Source organism: Homarus americanus, unplaced genomic scaffold, assembly GCF_018991925.1.
Source record: "Homarus americanus isolate GMGI-L3 unplaced genomic scaffold, GMGI_Hamer_2.0 scaffold21914, whole genome shotgun sequence".
Taxonomy (NCBI): Eukaryota; Metazoa; Arthropoda; class Malacostraca; order Decapoda; family Nephropidae; genus Homarus; species Homarus americanus.
This window is the reverse complement of record NW_024719665.1, coordinates 3,916,645-3,935,571: the sequence shown is the minus strand read 5'-3', so window position 1 is coordinate 3,935,571 and position 18,927 is coordinate 3,916,645. Positions and strand designations below refer to the sequence as shown.

The 18,927-nt window shown below is 43.1% G+C and overlaps 1 protein-coding gene across 1 annotated transcript in view; it reads left to right on the top strand.

Annotated features, from left to right (window-relative positions):
* LOC121860245 overlaps positions 1-18,554 on the top strand; it is a 29,209-nt gene extending 10,655 nt beyond the window's left edge. Inside the window, exons 2-4 of the mRNA XM_042357333.1 lie at positions 11,390-11,522; positions 16,343-16,512; positions 18,228-18,554. Coding sequence (XP_042213267.1) covers positions 11,390-11,522; positions 16,343-16,512; positions 18,228-18,554 — 630 coding nt within the window. The remainder of the gene's footprint in view (positions 1-11,389; positions 11,523-16,342; positions 16,513-18,227) is intronic.
* The last annotated feature ends 373 nt before the right edge of the window (positions 18,555-18,927 follow it).

Here is an 18,927-nt window from a genome sequence, read left to right as displayed (position 1 = left end):
GGCGCGACGACGGCGCACCGGCGCCGACGGTGGCACTTACTTGACAGTGGCGCCGCCGACTGACGAAGCGGTTGTCGACCGGCAACGAGCGCCGCCAGGCACCGAGCGATGACGCCGCCAGCGCCGACGATGACATACTTGACGGCAAGCGCCGCCGACGACAGCACCGCCAGCGCCGACGACACCGCCAGGCGCCGACGATGACGCCGCCAGCAGTGACGCCACCACCAACAACAACAGCACCAACACCAACACCACCACCAACACCAACACCAACAGCACCAGCACCAACACCAACACCAACACCACCAACCAATAGTAAAATGGCTCTAGTCTCGCCAGTGTTGTCAAGACAGAAATAAATATATCACATTAGTTGAGGGATTTAAAACGTCATTTTAAATTTCCTGGGGAAGTGGTCTTAATGTTTATTATTGTGGAGGTGATGAGATGGACACGTCTTTATTGTGTGTGTGTGTGAGAGAGAGAGAGAGAGAGAGAGAGAGAGAGAGAGAGAGAGAGAGAGAGAGAGAGAGAGAGAGAGAGAGAGTAATGAACGAAAGATGGTGTGTGTTGCTTTGCGTTGCGTTGTGTTGTGCTATTTACCAGTACTGTGAAATAAACCTCTACAGCAATATTTTTAGTGTTTTGTTTGGTTCATTGTTTTTTTTATTTGTGTTCTTTTTTTTATTTATATTGCCTTTGTTTATTGCTTTTTATTTGTTTCTTCTTCATCTTCCTTTTATTGCTATTATTATTGTCACCTTATTTATCATATTTTACTATTACTATCATTACTAACTACTTTACCCCCCCCTGGTCAACACAATAGCCACAGGCAGGCCAACAGTGGGTGAGTTAAGGACGATCTACGCTACTGAACAACACAGCGATCCCTCCTTTAACGACATGGTGACCCAACACGTACTGTACAAGATGTAGTTAAAGTACTGTAGTAAACATTACGTATTGTTCCGTAGTTCCGTAGTTCCGTATTGTTTATCAGTTTAGAGCATTGTTTATATCATGTATATACTGTAGAGCACTGTTAATATGCTGTAAACACGGTATAGCATAATGTCTATATAGTAACCACCGTATCGCACTATAATATCGCTTTCTATATCGCGTTTATATAGGAGTAATGTATAGCGCTGTAACCACCTGGTTTTTTTTTTACCTGTCTATAATGGGTTGTTTGTAACCTGTGTAGACAATAGGTAAACAAAGTGGTCACCTAGAGAGGCAAATTTAACTAATTATGAAACTACAATAAAAACAGACTCCATATAGCGCGCCACTATATGAAGCCACATATATAAACGGATATATACATTACTGGCGTCTAGGTATATGGTGTAAGTGTTGGCGCTTGTGTTCAAGTAATAACTCGAGCGTGGAGGAAGAGTGATAGTTCAAGAGCCTCATGGTAAACAATATTTATGTTTACAAGTTAATTAGTGGGGGGAGGGGGGGACTGTGAAGGTCCGCCTAACCAAACCTGACTTGACCTAAGTTGACCTAGCCTGAACCTAACTTAACTTGACCCGATTTCACTTAACTTCACCTAACCTAACCTAAAACCCTTACCTTCCCACATAACTTTCGGTAAAGGCTTCTAAGGAAAAGCTAGAACGTAGTTTGGTGAAGGTAGTTAGCTGGTTTAGCTCGTAAATCAGAAGACCAATTTAAATCAGAGTGAAGAGATGTGTCTACTTTTTTTACAGTCAGGATCATACACACATTTCCTTTGTAAATATGTGGGTAAATATGACTATGCTGAGTACGGTTTTTTTACACTTGAACGCTCTTTTGTAAATATAGAGGAAAGATTTACAGTAAAGCCAGTCTTCTCTTTTCCACTTAATTTCAGTTGTAATTGTCTTTGTAATTTCTGAGGTAAAATTTACGGTAAGAAGTTTAGTTTGGGTTTTTTGTACTGAGAATTATATAAGGAAGTCCGTAAAGTCATAGTGCAGTTTACAGTGTTAATAACTTTGTGCCAGGATAACTGATGACATAACTGCAGAACGTTCTATGCTTTGTATCCGTAATGATGGTGGATATGTTGAACCAAGCAATACTAAGATTAAGGATGATAAAACTTAATAAATTATCTCCAATGTATTTAACAGCTTGTGTTTATCTGCTATAGAACCATAAGTTATTAACATTGTAAACTGCACTATGACTTTACGGACGCCTTGTATGTTCTTCACTTTAAGACATATATGTTTACAGGACAGTTACAAGTACAGGTACAACTACAGGTACATATATAGGTACAGGTACACATACAAGAACAGGTATAACTACAGGTACAGGTACACATACAGGTACAGGTACACATACAGGTACAGGTACACATACTGCTACAGGTACAACTACAGGTACATATACAAGTACAGGTACACATATATGTATAGGTATAACTACAGGTACAGGTACACATACAGGTACAGGTACACATACAGGTACAGGTACACATACTGCTACAGGTACAGGTACACATACTGCTACAGGTACAGGTACACATAATGCTACAGGTACAGGTACACATACAGGTACAGGTACACATACTGCTACAGGTACAGGTACACATACAGGTACAGGTACACATACTGCTACAGGTACAGGTACACATACAGGTACAGGTACACATACTGCTACAGGTACAGGTACACATACAGGTACAGGTACACATACAGGTACACATACTGCTACAGGTACACATACAGGTACACATACTGCTACAGGTACAACTACAGGTACAACTACAGGTACACACAAGTAAAGGTATAACTACAGGTACACACAGGTACAGATACAGGTACACATACAAGTACAGGTATATCTACAGGTACACACAGGTACAGATACAAGTACACATACAAGTATAAATAAATATACAAGACCTCTTCAGTTGCCTTTTGAAGGGTTCTTGCAACTGAACAACCAAGGCTGCTGCAGTGTTCTCCCGTTTCCATGTGTGATTTTATCCAGATTTATCTTGTCCATGTTTCCATTGTGGATCTACATGATAAACATACAAGCACAGAAGAAATAACAATGTGGGTACAGACAGACGAAGATACAGTGATCAGAACACTAATAGAGCACTTGGGAATAACCACACTCTATGACGTCACATCAGCTGGTACATGAAGGAGTTCGTTGGGTCATGTATAAATTTATTTAACGCGTTCTCTTTGGGGAGTAAGGGGAGGGGGAGGTAAGGAGGGAGGGAGGTGAGGAGGGAGGGAGGAGAGGAGGGAGTTGGAGGAGAGAGGAGGTGGGAGGGAGGTGGGAGGAGGAGGGAGGTGAGGAGGGAGGTAAGGAGAGGAGAGAGGGAGGTAAGGAGACGAAATGAGAGAAGGAGGGAGAAAGGAGGAGAAAGGAGGGAGGGAGAGAAGGAGGGAAGTGGGGAGGAAGCGGAGCCGAGCGTAATTCTGTTACGACTCCGTTAAAAATTTCCCTGAAGTTTTTAATATTGTTTATCGTTCTCTCTCTCTCTCTCTCTCTCTCTCTCTCTCCTCTTCCAATTATTCATGCTAATTTATTACACATATATCGACCTCTCTCCCACCTCCCCACACTCACTACACATTCATCCATTACCACCCAGCACAACTAGCAACCACCACAATTACCAGCAACCACCACAAACCAACCACCAACCATCCATCCACCACAACTACCAACCACTATCACCACCACCCACAACTACAAACACACAGTCAACGTCAGAGCTAAAGCTACCACCAAAGAGACAAATTTACCACCACAAGTCTTGCTCGCTGTCATAAAAACAAAAGCTTAAGAAATAATAATAACTGAACTAACCTTTTGTGTTGCCCCCCCTCTCTCTCTCTCTCTCTCTCTCCCCCTCTCTCTCACTCTCTCACTCTCTCTCTCTCTTCGCTCTTAGGTCTGTTTCTTCTTCCACTTTCATCTCTCTCTTTCGGTTTTACTCTCTCCCCCTCTCTTCCTCAGACTCACACACAACAAAGCAGAACACACGACCTTCTAAAACGACCTCTCAATGTTCACTGAGTCCTCCCTTCCCTCCTTCACACCTGCTTCCTTCTTTCCTTCACGCCTCCTTCTTGATTTCTTTCTCCTTTATAGATCTCATTTCTATTCTTTTTCCCTTCCTTATGTGCCTTCTTTTCTTCCCTCCTTAGCATTTTTTTCTCCTTCATATCTACCTTCCTCATTATCTTCCTTCTTTCTTGCTTAATTTCCCTCTTTCTTGTCTTTAGTCTTCCTCCTCCCTCTTCTTCCTTCATTCATTTCCTTATTTTGTCCTTCCTTCCTTCCCTTCCTTCCTTCCTTCCTTCCATCCTTCCTTCCTTCCTTCCTCCACTCCTCACACCACTTACTCCTTCCTTCCTTCCTTCCCTCACACCACTCTACTCCTTCCTTCCTCCACTCCCTCACACCACTTACTCCTTCCTTCCTTCCTTCCTTCCTCACACACCACTTACTCCTTCCTTCCTTCCTCCACTCCCTCACACTCCTTCCCCCCTCCCCCACACACCTCACCGCTACTTTGTTTGACTTTTCTCCAAATGCTCACAGATCTTTTTTCTTCTTCATCCATCCCACTTCCTTCTTTTATTGTACGCCTTCTCATCCACCATCTTTAACCTTCCTTCTTTCCTTCCTTCTCACTGTTTCTCCTTCCTATACACCACTATCTCCTACTTTTCCTCCTTCCACAGCACCATATCCTCCCTCACTCCTCCCTTCACTCTCTCCCTCACCCCTCTCCTCCTCCCTCCCCTATCTCACTTTCCTCCCTAATTTTCCTCCTCCCTCCTCCCTCTCCCTTACTCTCTCTCCCCACTTCCTCCCTCATACCACCAACACTTCTCCACACAAATACTTTCGACTTTACCCCTAAAGAGAAAACTTGAGTCTGATCCCCCTGTCTACTCCCTTGATGTCTGCCTTCCTCTAGCTATTTCACAATCACTACTGTCTCTCTCTCTCTCTCTCTCTCTCTCTCTCTCTGTTTATCTGCATCACTCAGTTTCAATCTCTCGTTCGTTAAATCTATGAATGTATTATTTAATCTCTTTGCGTTTCTCTCTCTTATTTCTAATCTCACCCAGTCCCATTTATCTCCTCTCTCTCTCTCAACCCCTCACATCTCCACAAAGCATTATTAAAAAAAAACTTGATTAACTTGTGATACAATTCTCCCAGATCTTACAGTTACTGCGTCAACACGATTTTTAGGAATTGTATTATAATTTTTTTTCCTCGAGAGCTCAAGAGATTCGTGTTTTGGGACCTGTCAGACCCGAACCCGAACCCGAAACTGGACCCAGCACCGAATCCGAGTATTCAAACAAAACTACACAATCACTCACACGCTTGTTACCGTCACAGAGCTAATGACGAGCTGATACCTGGTAAATATCGTTTTAAATTACTCATAATTATCGTTTGTTATCGCCAATAGAAGTGTAAAGTCCATCAGACACATTAGACTTAAGTGAGATTACGAATTGTGAAGCGTGACGGGTAAGTAATATTTACCGTGGTGGCATAAGCGTGGCGGGAAGAGAGTCAATGGAGGTGGATGGGAAATTTATCACGACGCTTTAAGAACGAAGTGTGAGGTACTGAAGCATTATAAGACGGACACGAGTAGTAATGTTATGTTAAAAACTCAACGTGACGGACCAACACACACACACACACACACACACACACACACACACACACACACACACACACACACACACACACACACACACACACACACTAAGGCAGCCCAGGATTTGCCCTTACTTCTGAGTGACGTTTTGTTATTAGATCATAATTGTTTGTGAAGTGGCTGGCAGGGCCTGTGACACATCCCCGTGTACTAGAGATAAAAGATATAAATAAATAACAATCTAAAAAAATATATATATCTCTATCCCTAACAATTTTGAAATAGTTTACCATGATATACAACCGTGATAGTTTCCTTCAATCCGAGAGTAGGAAAAAAAAAATTGCTGGGTTTGGCAACTTGTTAGAAAGCCGTCAGTTCTGTAGCCAAACAAACGTACCCATGTATATATTTATTTGTAAAGTCAATCATGTTCTTGTTTTTTCTGGAGTGTGTTTGTTTTATTAATTGTTGTGTTCTGTCTTATTGTTTTAGTTATTGTTTGTTTGCATATTTATGGGGTAACATGTTCATGGTGTTCAATCGTTTTTTTTAATAGATTTTTTTCAACTAACCTAACCTAACCTAACCTAACCTAACCTAACCTAACCTAACCTAGCTAACCTAATCTGTGGGTAACTTAATCGAGCCTAACGTAATCAACTCTAATCTAACATAATCCATTCTCACCTAACTTAATTCATTATAAGCTAACTTAACCCAACCTAACCTAATCCATTATACGCTAACCTAATCCACAGCCCCAACTTATCTTAACCTAACCTAATCCACGGCTAACTTAATCTAACCTAACCTAATCCATCCTAATCTAACCTAACCTACTGCTAATTTAACCTGACCTGACCTAATCAAATCAACTATAACCTAACCTAATCCATCCTAACCTAACCTAATCCATGGCTAACTTAATCTAACCTAACCTAATCCATTTCAAACCAAACCAAAACCAAACCTAGTGCTAATTTAACCTAACCAAACCTAATCCATCCTAACCTAACCAAACCTAATCCATCCTAACCTAACCTAACGTAATCAAAACTTTTACCATTACGTCGAAAGTTTGCTGAAATCAGGAGTCAAAACAGATGCTCTAATACGTCTAATCATTCCTCTGATTTTCCCTAACTGTTGACACTTTCATCAAGAATTTCCCTGACAATTAATTTGATATAATTTTAGTAATACAATGAACCAATTGGCACATTATAGGACATAGATTTCTCCCCCATCATTCCCTTTCATTCTTCCTAAAACAAGTCCTCCCATTCTCCCCACCTGATGTGATATAATGGAGACGTGATATAATGGACAGGTGATATAATGGAGACGTGATATAATGGACAGGTGATATAATGGAGACGTGATATAATGGACAGGTGATATAATGGAGACGGATAATGGACGGTGAATGGAGCGTGATATAATGGACAGGTGATATAATGGAGACGTGATATAATGGACAGGTGATATAATGGAGACGTGATAATAATGGACAGGTGATATAATGGAGACGTGATATAATGGACAGGTGATATAATGGAGACGTGATATATGGACAGGTGATATAATGGAGACGATATAATGGACAGGTGATATAATGGAGACGTGATATAATGGACAGGTGATATAATGGAGACGTGATATAATGGACAGGTGATATAATGGAGACGTGATATAATGGACAGGTGATATAATGGAGACGTGATATAATGGACAGGTGATATAATGGAGACGTGATATAATGGACAGGTGATATAATGGAGACGTGATATAATGGAGACTGTTGCATGTTATGTTACTCAACTTGTTTACTCTACTCTGGTCTACTCTACTCTACTCTGGTCTACTCTACTCTGGTCTACTCTACTCTACTCTGGTCTTCAGGATAGAGCGCTAAGTAATATCACTTTAGCCAGATACGTAGAGATAACCTGGAAATTTTCTCGTCAACTTCTGTTCTAAATTACAGTTGTATCATGTAGTTTATATCTGCCAGTTGTGCCCCATTGTCAGAGTAATTTGATCGTTAATACACTTGACCATAAAAGCTGTTATTAAGTGTTTATTATAACATGATAGAAACACAACGACGAATATTCACAACACACACACACATACACACACACACACACGCACACACACACACACACACACACACATGTACTACCCAGAACCCTAACCCAGATAGATTTCATATTCTGAAGGCTGGGTTAGGTTAGGTTAGGTTAGGTTAGGTTAGGTTAGGTTAGGTTAGGTTAGGTTAGGTTAGGTTAGGTTAAGAGGCAAATTACGTCGGTAGATTAGATTAGATTCCGAGGATTAGCCAATCATTACCACACACAGGCATGATTCACAAATTACATCACGTTTATTTTGTTTATTTATTTTACACTATTCAAAACTTGGTGTTATAGGAGAGGAAATTCCCTCTAAAATGAATTCAGAAACTGGCTATCGTCACCCTGACAGCTGGTCCTGTCGCACTCTCTGCTGCTGTAAATAATGGAGGCTGGCACACGGGGAACAGAAACATTTGGTTCGGACACTTACATCAGCCAGAGGGCATCCCAGCGGGAGCAGCAGCCCGTGTTAGGTCAAGCCAGGTCACTCCGTATAACATAATTGTGACCTTGTTTACCTAGTACTATGTTAGTAAGGTCACATGATTTTATTTACAAGTTAAATGGGTTACATTATGACCTTTACGTGAGTGTCTCGTTAACTAGGTCATAATGTAGGAGACGTGACCTAGTTTACCTCTGTGATCTAATTTACGTCTAGCCTGAACACTTTAGTCCAGAAAAGAAAATTTCCGGGTCACGTCAGGTCACTTCCAGGACCTGTGACCTGGTTTATGACTGGTCCGATCACCCTATAGCAGATAGAGGGGTCAAACTAGGATCTGTAACCTTGCTGATGAAACAGGTCCAGGATAAAAAACCTCCTCCTACCTGGAGTCATGCCACTGACCTTTGACCTAACATACCTGAGTCCGGATTCTGTAAAATGAATATGAGGATTTTTCCCTTTCTCAGTTGCAGTAGGTTGAGAATACATCTTCATCAACACAGTCTCGGTACATTTTTTTACGCCATTTTGAAAAAGATATTTAGTGGTCATATCTCAGATGTATATTATGAGTTAAGATTTTCTAGATATTTACTGAATAAGAAAAATTTGTTTATTTTGACAGTTTATAAGAGTATTACTAATAAACAACATCTATTATCTTCCTGAGTCGAATAAACATTACATAAAAAGACGTCCCTGTTCATTTGTTTACGGGTCGATTAATAGGAACGTTATCTATTGACTTCCAGGACAGATACAATAAAAACCACCATTTACCGACGTCTAACTTCTAACTACAATGATTAACAAAAAATTCTCTTAATATAAACATTTTTGGTTAATATTCTAACTAAGTCTAGAATAATATCGATTAGTTCAGTTAATGGCAGTGTTCATTATATAGTTTCCGGGCCGATTATAACAGTGATGCCTCGCGTGGTGCCGATAAAGATAGTTTAATTGAGGTGATTTATACAGGTGAGGTCTCGATAGTTGGGCCTGAGCCACACACACACACACACACACACACACACACACACACACACACACACACATATCAGATTACCTATTACCATTTTATTTGTTTATTTTTGCTGGTGTCTGTCTGTCAGTCAGACTTGTCGACAGTCAAACCGGAAAAACTGGGCAAGAGAGAGTAAACCAAACAGAATATATTGTAGTTGATGCTTGTTACTACCATGACACGTGCTATTGGTGTGTGTGTACGTATTCTTAGAGGTACAGAGGGTGTGGATAGAGGTACAGAGCGTGGTAGAGGTACAGAGGGTGGTAGAGGTACAGAGGGGTGTGGTAGAGGTACAGAGGGGCGTGGTGGGGCACAGAGGCGTGGTAGAGGTACAGAGGGGCGTGGTGAGGTACAGAGGGCGTGGTAGAGGTACAGAGGCGTGGTAGAGGTGGGGGCGGTAGAGGTACAGAGGGCGTGGTAGGGTCACAGAGGGCGTGGTAGAGGTACAGAGGGCGTGGTAGAGGTACAGAGGGCGTGGTAGGAGTGCAGGAGAGGGCGTTAGAGGTACAGAGGGGGCGTGGTAAGGTACAGGGGCGTGGTAGAGGTACAGAGGGCGTGGTGAGGACAGAGGGCGTGGTAGAGGTACAGAGGGCGTGGTAGAGGTACAGAGGGCGTGGTAGAGGTACAGAGGGCGTGGTAGAGGTACAGAGGCGTGGTGAGGTACAGAGGGCGTGGTGAGGGTACAGAGGGCGTGGTAGAGGTACAGAGGGGCGTGGTAGAGGTACAGAGGGCGGGTAGAGGTACAGAGGGCGTGGTAGAGGTGCAGAGGTGGTAGGAGGTACAGAGGGCGTGGTAGAGGTACAGGGGGCGTGGTACAGAGGTACACAGAGGGCGTGGTAGAGGTACAGGGGCGTGGTAGAGGTACAGAGAGGGGCGTTAGAGGTACAGGGGCGTGGTAGAGGTACAGAGGGCGTGGTGGGGTACAGAGGGCGTGGTAGAGGTACAGAGGGTGTGGTAGAGGTACAGAGGGCGTGGTAGAGGTACAGAGGGTGTGGTAGAGGTACAGAGGGCGTGGTAGAGGCGTGGTAGAGGCGTGTGTTTTATATATCATTACAAGTATGAGCTGATCCTTTAGCTGCACCAAAGTAAAATATCAAATATTCTCCAGCAAATAGCGTTTAGTGAGTGAGTCAGTGACGAATTTCTCCGTGAGTGAGTGGGAGTGAGTGAGTGAGTGATGAATTTTCTTCGTCAGTGAATGAGTGAGACACAATTTTCCTTCGTATGTGTGTGTGAGTGAGTGATAATTCTCTCCGTCAGTGAGTGAGTGAATCATTCAATCTGAACATCACATACAGAACCGTTAAGTCTTTAATTATTTTAATGAATTTTCATGAAACATTAAATATTACAGACAGATATCCCAAGAACTATCATTTCATTTCTGATATAAATATTACGTCAATGTATTTTTAGAGCAGAGTAACAGACAGACAGACAGACAGACATCAGCCTTGGGTAATGAATAACAGATTATGTTGTTTTCCTAATGATTATTATCTATTTTAACTCTGTATATTAAATTAAATGTATAATGTATTTTGAATTCAGTATTTATGTATTAACAGTATATGCAGTTGTATATATATTTATGTGACTTGTTTATTTACACAACTCTGCTGACTCACATACTGTGGTGTAATGGTCAGCATGCTCGCCACGCAAGCAAGCGGACCCGGGTTCGATCCCCGGGCAGGACGTCTGGGAAGTTTATTTTACCCATTTGCCTCTGTCTACCCAGCAGTAATTGGGAACCTGGATGTTAATCGATTTGCGGATCGTGTTCCGGTATGGTTAGCCAGTGCAGTTGGCTAGTTGTCCGGTCTTCTCGGACTATTCTGACACTGGGTCATGCAACTTGTTAACTCAGGGTGTGGTTGTTGTGTTGGTGACAGCTTCTACACCTAGACAGATTCACACCTAGGTGGCCCTTGGGCCGGCCAGCCTCGTTACACGGGGGGCAACCATTAATATTATTAATTATTATTATTACTATGTTTACACGAATCAGCTGATTCATGATTATTAACACGAATCAGCTGATTCACGTACTGTATAGTTAAACAAACCAGCTGACTCATATTTTGTTTACCTGCCCACAGTCCCAGAACTCGACGGAGTTTAAGGTGAGCCTCAAGAACCTGAGCATTAAGTCGTCTGGCACGTTTACCTGTGAGGTGATCTCCGACGACAACTTCGAGACCTTCCGAGAGGCTTCCAACATGACGGTCATTGGTGAGGAAAAACTCTAACAAAGTCTCTGATTGGTGAATGAGAATAGGAAACGGTCTCTCATTGGTGGGTGGGTGGGTGTGTGTGTGTGTGTGTGTGTGTGTGTGTGTGTGTGTGTGTGTGTGTGTGTGTGTGTGTGTGTGTGTGTGTGTGTGTGCCAAGCACAACTTGTCTTCCAACTTAAAACGGATCTACAATAATTGATTGGGTTAAGCTGATATTGGTTAAGCTTGATTAGGTTAGGTTAAGTTTAAAATAAGTTAGATTAGGTTAACTTGATGTGGTTAAGCTTGATTAAGTTAAGTTTAAAATAAGTTAGAGATACCCTATGGTATATCAAGTTAGATTATGCTTGGTTAAGTTAAAATGAGGTTAAATTAAGTGAGAGACAGATCAAGATAAGCTGAATTAACTATTTCCACAAGGGCATGTGTTGAGTAGCAGGTAACACGTAACATAACTGAAGCATTATGTCACAGTGTTCCGTTGCAAGACACTTAACGTACACTAATCTGTTACTTTCCTCATGTTGTAATTCCCACCAAGTAACATTATTCTCACGGTAAAATAATCATTGAAGTATTTATCACCATACGAGGTGTTAAAGAGATATGTTTCATAATTCTAGGGTCTTTGTTGAGACATATATAAGAATAAGTAACTTCATGACCAGAGTACTTCATGACCAGAGTACTTCATGACCAGAGTACTTCATGACCACAGTACTTCATGACCACAGTACTTCATGACCAGAGTACTTCATGACAAACCAATGACAGTACTTCAACCACCCACAGTACTATAACACAGTATACAGTACTTCATGACCATAGGAACACCCAGACCATAGGCACTCCATGACCATAGGAACTCCATAGGCTGGGAGTTATACCCCATGAGAGTTATGGTAGGGGTGTGATAAAGCTTAAGGGTTATAAATGATAGATCTAATGTTATCAATTACAATATAGTCTTTGTCCCCTACCCTAGTGTGAGTGCCCATAGAGTCATTTATCCTTATGTATGTCTCGGTAACACACCTACCACGTATTTCTTGATCCCTGTTAGAAGTAATTATAATCCAGTACGGTGTATAGATATTTAATTATATTACCTAGAGGTATTTCAGGTATTAAAACCCTCCACAGGTAAACTAATTTATTCTTCTTCACAGTCAATAAATATACTAGATTATTTTATATGTTAGGTGTTTCATTATTTTGGCCACATATTTATAAATTAATTTGATCTTAGTAAATTATTAGTGAAGTTTGTTAATTACAGGTATGATATAGGTAAATTACAGTATAAAGTTGTAACACTGAGGATATAACATGATAATTTAGTCTACATTTCCCAGCACAGGAGAAACAGACATACATTACCCATGAGGCTGAAACTACCTTAATCGACAGTGAGTGAGCTGGGGATCATCTCACCTGGGTCAGAAATATATTACTTTTTGTATTTTAAAGTCAGCACACACACACACACACACACACACACACACACACACACACTCACTAATAACAGGTAACCATTAAGAAACAGAGGCAGGAAAAGCTCACAACACTTTATTATTTACCTGTGGTTACCTGTACAGTAAATCTATCCATCCATCCATCCATCCACCTATCCATCCACCTATCCATCTACCCACATATATACACACCTTATCAGCCTTATAAATCGGATAATCACATTATTCACTTAATATAAAATGATATAAAAAATAAATATATATGATTAATGGTATATCTTACTTCATTAGAGCAGCTGGAGTTATTTAGTTCGCCATTCAATCACTCACAGCTCCGAGTTAGTGAGGAAAAATGACTTGAAATCATTTAGTGTGAATTTCCTGACATGGGATCAGCGGTCGAAGGAAATGAGCGGTGTTGAGGAGGGCACCATTAGGAGGGTGGTGGGTGGGGGTGGGGGTGGTGGGTGGGGTGGGTGGTGGGTGGTGGTGGGTGGGGGTGGTGTGGGGGTGGGGGATGGGGTGGTGGGGTGGGTGGTGGTGGTGGTGGGGTGTGGTGGGCGGGGGTAGTAGGGGTGGGGGTAGTGGTGGTGGGGGTGGTGGGGGTGGTGGTGGGGCTGGGTGGTGGGGGTGGTGGGGGGTGGGGTGGGTGGGGTGGTCGGGTGGTGGGGTAGTAGTAGTGGTGGTGGTGGTGGTGGCTGTGTGGTGGGGGTGGTGGGGGTGCAGGGGTGGGGGGGTAGGGGTGGGGCAGGGGTGGTGGGGTGGTGGTGGGTGGGGGGTGGTGGGGGTGGTGGGGGTGGTGGTGGGGTGGGGGATGGTGGGTAGGGGCATGGTGAGCAGTGGCAGGTAGGGTTGGGAAGTGGTGGGGTAGAATTGGTGGTGGGCAGGAGGTGGTGGGGTGGGCAGGTATAGGAATGGTGGGGGCAGAGGTGGAGGGAAGTATGGGGCATGGGCAGTGGTAGTCAGAGTGGTGGTGGCGGAGGTGGGGTAGAGGTGGGGGAAGGTGGTAGGGGTGGAGGGGGTAAGGGGGTAGGCATGGTATGGGTGTGAGAATGGTGGAGCATGGTGGGGGTGGTATAGGTGGTGGGGTGGGGCAGGTGAGGGTGTGGGGCAGGGGGTGGGGGTAGGTAGGTGGTGGCAGGGAGTAGCAGGTGGTGGCAGGCGGTGGTGGTAGGGTCGTGGGTGATAGGGGTGGTGGGGGGTGGTGGAGGTGGTGGGGGGTGGTAGGGGTGGTGGGGGGTGGTGGGGGTAGGGGTGGTGGGGGTGGAGGGTTGTGGTGGTGGTGGTGGTAGTGGTGGTGGTGGTGGTGGTAGTGGTGGTGGAGGGTAGTGGTGGTGGTGGTAGTGGTGGTGGGTGGTGGTGGTGGTGGAGGGTGTAGTGGTGGTGGTGGTGGTGGTAGTGGTGGTGGTGGTGGAGGGTTGCAGTGGTGGTGGTGGTGGGGTGGGGGGTGGGGGTAGTGGTGGTGGTTGGGGTGGAGGTAGGAGGTCAGGGGTGGTTATGTCATTGTTTGTTTTATTCATTTGTTTTTGTCTATTTCTCGTTTTTTATTATTTTTTTATTCTTGTTCGTTCTTGTGTGGTCGTCTCATCTTTATTTTTTTACCCTATTTTTATTTTTTTTAGTCCGTCCGTCTGTCTGTCCGTCCGTCTGTCTGTCCGTCCGTCTGTCTGTCCGTCCGTCCGTATATGCCGTTCTATAACTTGGAACACATCGCAGACTGAAATACAATCTATGAGACAACATTATTTAAGACTCACTCGGTCAAGTTCAATATTTAAGGATTTCCATTTTTATTTTCTCAAAGTAATGATATTTTTTGGGGGTTTTGAAATCGTGCGAATTTCACCTACTGTATATATACTTCTTATCTATTTACATATTTGAAACATTAAACCAGAAGTGTATAGATTATATTGAATACTTGGTGGAAATTTATTTATTGTGTTAAAAATCCTGACTATGAAGGACCTTCTGTTTTTGTAATGCATTCTAAAAAAAACAGACAAAATTTCGGAATTTTTTGTTAGAATATATTATTGTTATCATTATTATTATTATTGTTAGGAGACGTAAGATTTGAGTGAAAAAAAATCTTTTCATCAGTAATTTTCCTTTCCACAGTAACTATAATACATGTTGCAGAGTCTCCTCCGCCTACCCTGATCAACATGTTGCAACAACCAATTCTATCACACACAGAGGAACCCCACTGAACTAAAACACGTCACCAATGCAGTATAGCCTCACCCTCTGCCTCGTACAGCAAACAAGAGATCAGTAAACTTCCCTTCCCAATGCGAATATTTAACATCTAAATAGACTAGGCTACAGAATGCTAATTTTCGGCTCCCATTGTTAACCAGTTTTCCCTCTCTGTGTTTCCTGTGAGGGTGTAGTAAAGAGTGTAGTGAGGTGATCGGGTGTGGTGTGGGTGTCGGGTGTTGAATAAAGAGGCGGGGGAGTGAATGCATGACAACTTGTATCGTCGGGTAAACATGCAGGAAATTTGTTTCATGACAGAGGAAGTAGAGGATAAGCTGCTAAATCAGGTTTGGTTGTGACTGCGTATCAATATATTTCGCTATACAGTATATATACATGATACGCGTGTATATACCTGTATGCTATAGTTACATCCTATGAAATAAGATAAAAAAATACTCGGTAAAACTAGATGTAAACAAATGGATAAACGGATGATGATGATGATGATGATGATGATGATGATGATGATGATGATGATGAGAATAATGATGTACCTCATGAGAGAGACCTTCATCCAACACTGAACTGATACTAGGTAGTGAAGGCGAGGAGAGACAACCTTGACCCCTACTATGAATCTTCTACATTATAATCCACTCACGTCAACGTGGTTTAAAATATAAGCGACATCTCTAACTTTTAATACAGAATATAACTAATTAATACCTGTATCTTTTAATATATAAGCAATACCTACGTCTTTTAATAACAAGTCACACAATACGTATAGCAGGTCAGTTCACAGGCAAAAAGGCACAGGTAATGACCAATTAGTCAAGTTCATCTCTCTACGTTAAAAGCTTAATCAGGGTGTGGACGGTGACGCAGGTGGCTGGGTGTGGCAGGAAGGGGACTTTTTTCTGCCTCTTGTTGACGAGTACACACACACACACACACACACACACACACACACACAGGTAGGTTGTGTGGCCGGTACTAAACTCGACCACCTTCACTTTCCCAACTGCAATGTTAAGTACCACAGGTAGATGATCTGGATGTCAGGATGCATACCAGAGACCTTTAACACACTGTAACACACTTCTAGCACATCATAACACACCATCACCTTCGACAGACCCGCCGGACCGCAACGCAGCCGGCAAATTCGGTCCAGAGATCGAGGTTGCCGGATGGAGCGGAACCGGCCCTTTAGAGGTACGGGATGGCGAACAAGTGGAGGCTGTGTGTCTGGCCAGGGGTTCGAATCCCCCTGCTCCTCTCACCTGGTACAACAACAACACTGAGGTGGGTCCCTGTAACTGTTCTAGTCTTATTGTATTACCTGTATTACCCTTAATTATCTAACTAACTTCACCTGTACTATTTTGGGTTATCCTAAATTCTTCCTAAGGTAAGCATTCTAGTTAGTCTTACCTTAACATTCTTGGCGAAAATCATTCATTAAATACCACAGTTCATATAGATATTTTTTTTCGATTTAACATTAGTGATCATTTGTAACAAGTACGAAAAACTCAAGTGTACTTAACGTAACAGCCAGTAAAATTAAAGCTTTTAACATACGTGATTTTTCTAACATCATATACCAGATAAATCACTAACCTAACGTAATGGGATGTATTTTCTGCATCAAATTCACACAAAAACAAATTCCTAATATGTTTTCAAATCCATTATCAATTTATTCGTCAAAATATTCCCCTCGAATATATCTCCTGATGATCATTTAATGTGACTTAAATACCTATCTAACGCTGACTCATTCACACACACACACACACACACACACACACACACACACACACACACACACACACACACAGATAAGACAGGCATACATACATATACACAGAGCAACAAAGACAGACACACTGAGTCATACAGACAGACATACAGCCAAACAGGAAAACATACACACATTGAATCATACAGCCAAACATACACACAGACAGACACACACACACAGACACACAGACACACACACACACACACACACACCCTCCCTCTGCATATGTCAATCCTCCAAGCTTTTTGCACACGTTAATGCGTATTCATTTTCCAGGGTCTGCAAATTTCGTGGAGGGTTGAGCCTGTCCCTCCCGGTGCTCGCCTCAAGTTTTTTCATATTTGATCCTCATCACAGATATCTTAATTTCATCTCTCAAGCTTCGTCTGTCCCTCTCATCTCCTTCTTTATATCTCCCTAAATTGTATTTCTCATCCGTCTTTCTCATCGGATCCTTAATCACTGAAATAGGATTGTATATAATATATTCCTTTACCGGTTTATTTAGAGTTTTACTAAAATAAGTTCCCAAATGCGTACAGCTCTTAAGATTACCTTGTGCAGTGATGAAGAAAGTGTGGAGTGGGTCTTATAGGCCAGACGGTCGGCCAGGGACTGTGTGGATACGTCACGCTGTGTTTTCGGTACACAAGAATAAAGCAGTGTAGTTAAGACTGCAGTCGGCCACATTGGGGTACATATTCCCAGCTGGATGGACAAGGGAGCCTTAGGCGCGAACCAGAGACCTCTGGGCAGGAGGCGAGCGCTGTATTCACTCAGCCGCCGCACCCCTATAAACTAATTAACAGCCCCTAATTCCTCTAAAATCAACAAAGGGAATACCACTCTTAATGCTCGTCCTCTTAACTGTGAATCTCGGTGCAGTAAATTCTCTACATCCACACACGCACACATCACACACGCACACATCACACACGCACACATCACACATACTCATCCCTGGCTGACCACTACCTCCTCTACCCGTACACATACTGCACATTACCGTAGCCCCTGATTACTGTAATCCACAGACCACACCCCCAACACACACACGACAAAGATGACCTATCCATCTCCAAAGGCTGCTTGTCTGGTTACCAAGGTTGAGACTATTCCTACACATTCCTTCAAACACTCTACTCGTCTGATTGCCAGGAAAGATTCCCACACACTCCTAACAACTCTCCATTAGTTTCCTTCCTTCCTACAGGTTCCTAGGGAGTTCGTGCGGCCGCAGACGTCACGCACGGAAGGGCACAACACGTACACGACGTCGCTGCGTCTGATCCTGTCGGCGGGGCAGCTGTGGGACGACCAGGGGCGTCTTCTCCTCCGCTGCACCGCCGACATCCCCGGACTCTTCCACGAGGCGGCACACCTTGAGCTGCTACCAACGCAGCCCTTAGGCGGGCCCAGCTCTCAGGTCTCTTCGCTGACGGTGGGTACAGCTCCTAGTGGAACAGGTGTGGAGGACCAGCAGGTGTGGAGGACCAGCAGGTGTGGAGGAGCGTCAGGTGTGGATGAGCCTCAGGTGTGAATGAGCCTCAGATGTGGATGACCAGGTGTGGATGACTGTCAGGTGTGGATAAGCCTCAGGTGTGGAGGACCGGCAGTGTGGGGGCCACAGGTGTGTGTGTGTGTGTGATAACCCAGAACTAGCACAGGTGTATGATTCCTTATCAACAACTATCACCAGACTTCCAACAGGTGTGCAAATGGTTAATTAACATCAGAGCAGGTATATAAAAGATAGTTAACATCACAACAGGTGTGCAAGACCTAACTAAACAAATATCTTAGCAAAAACACAAATCGGCTAAAAGTCTTATCGTTATTATAAAAGAAAGACTATTTACAAAACAATTAATCAAAAAGATAATAAATACAACACGAGAAATACACTAAAAAAA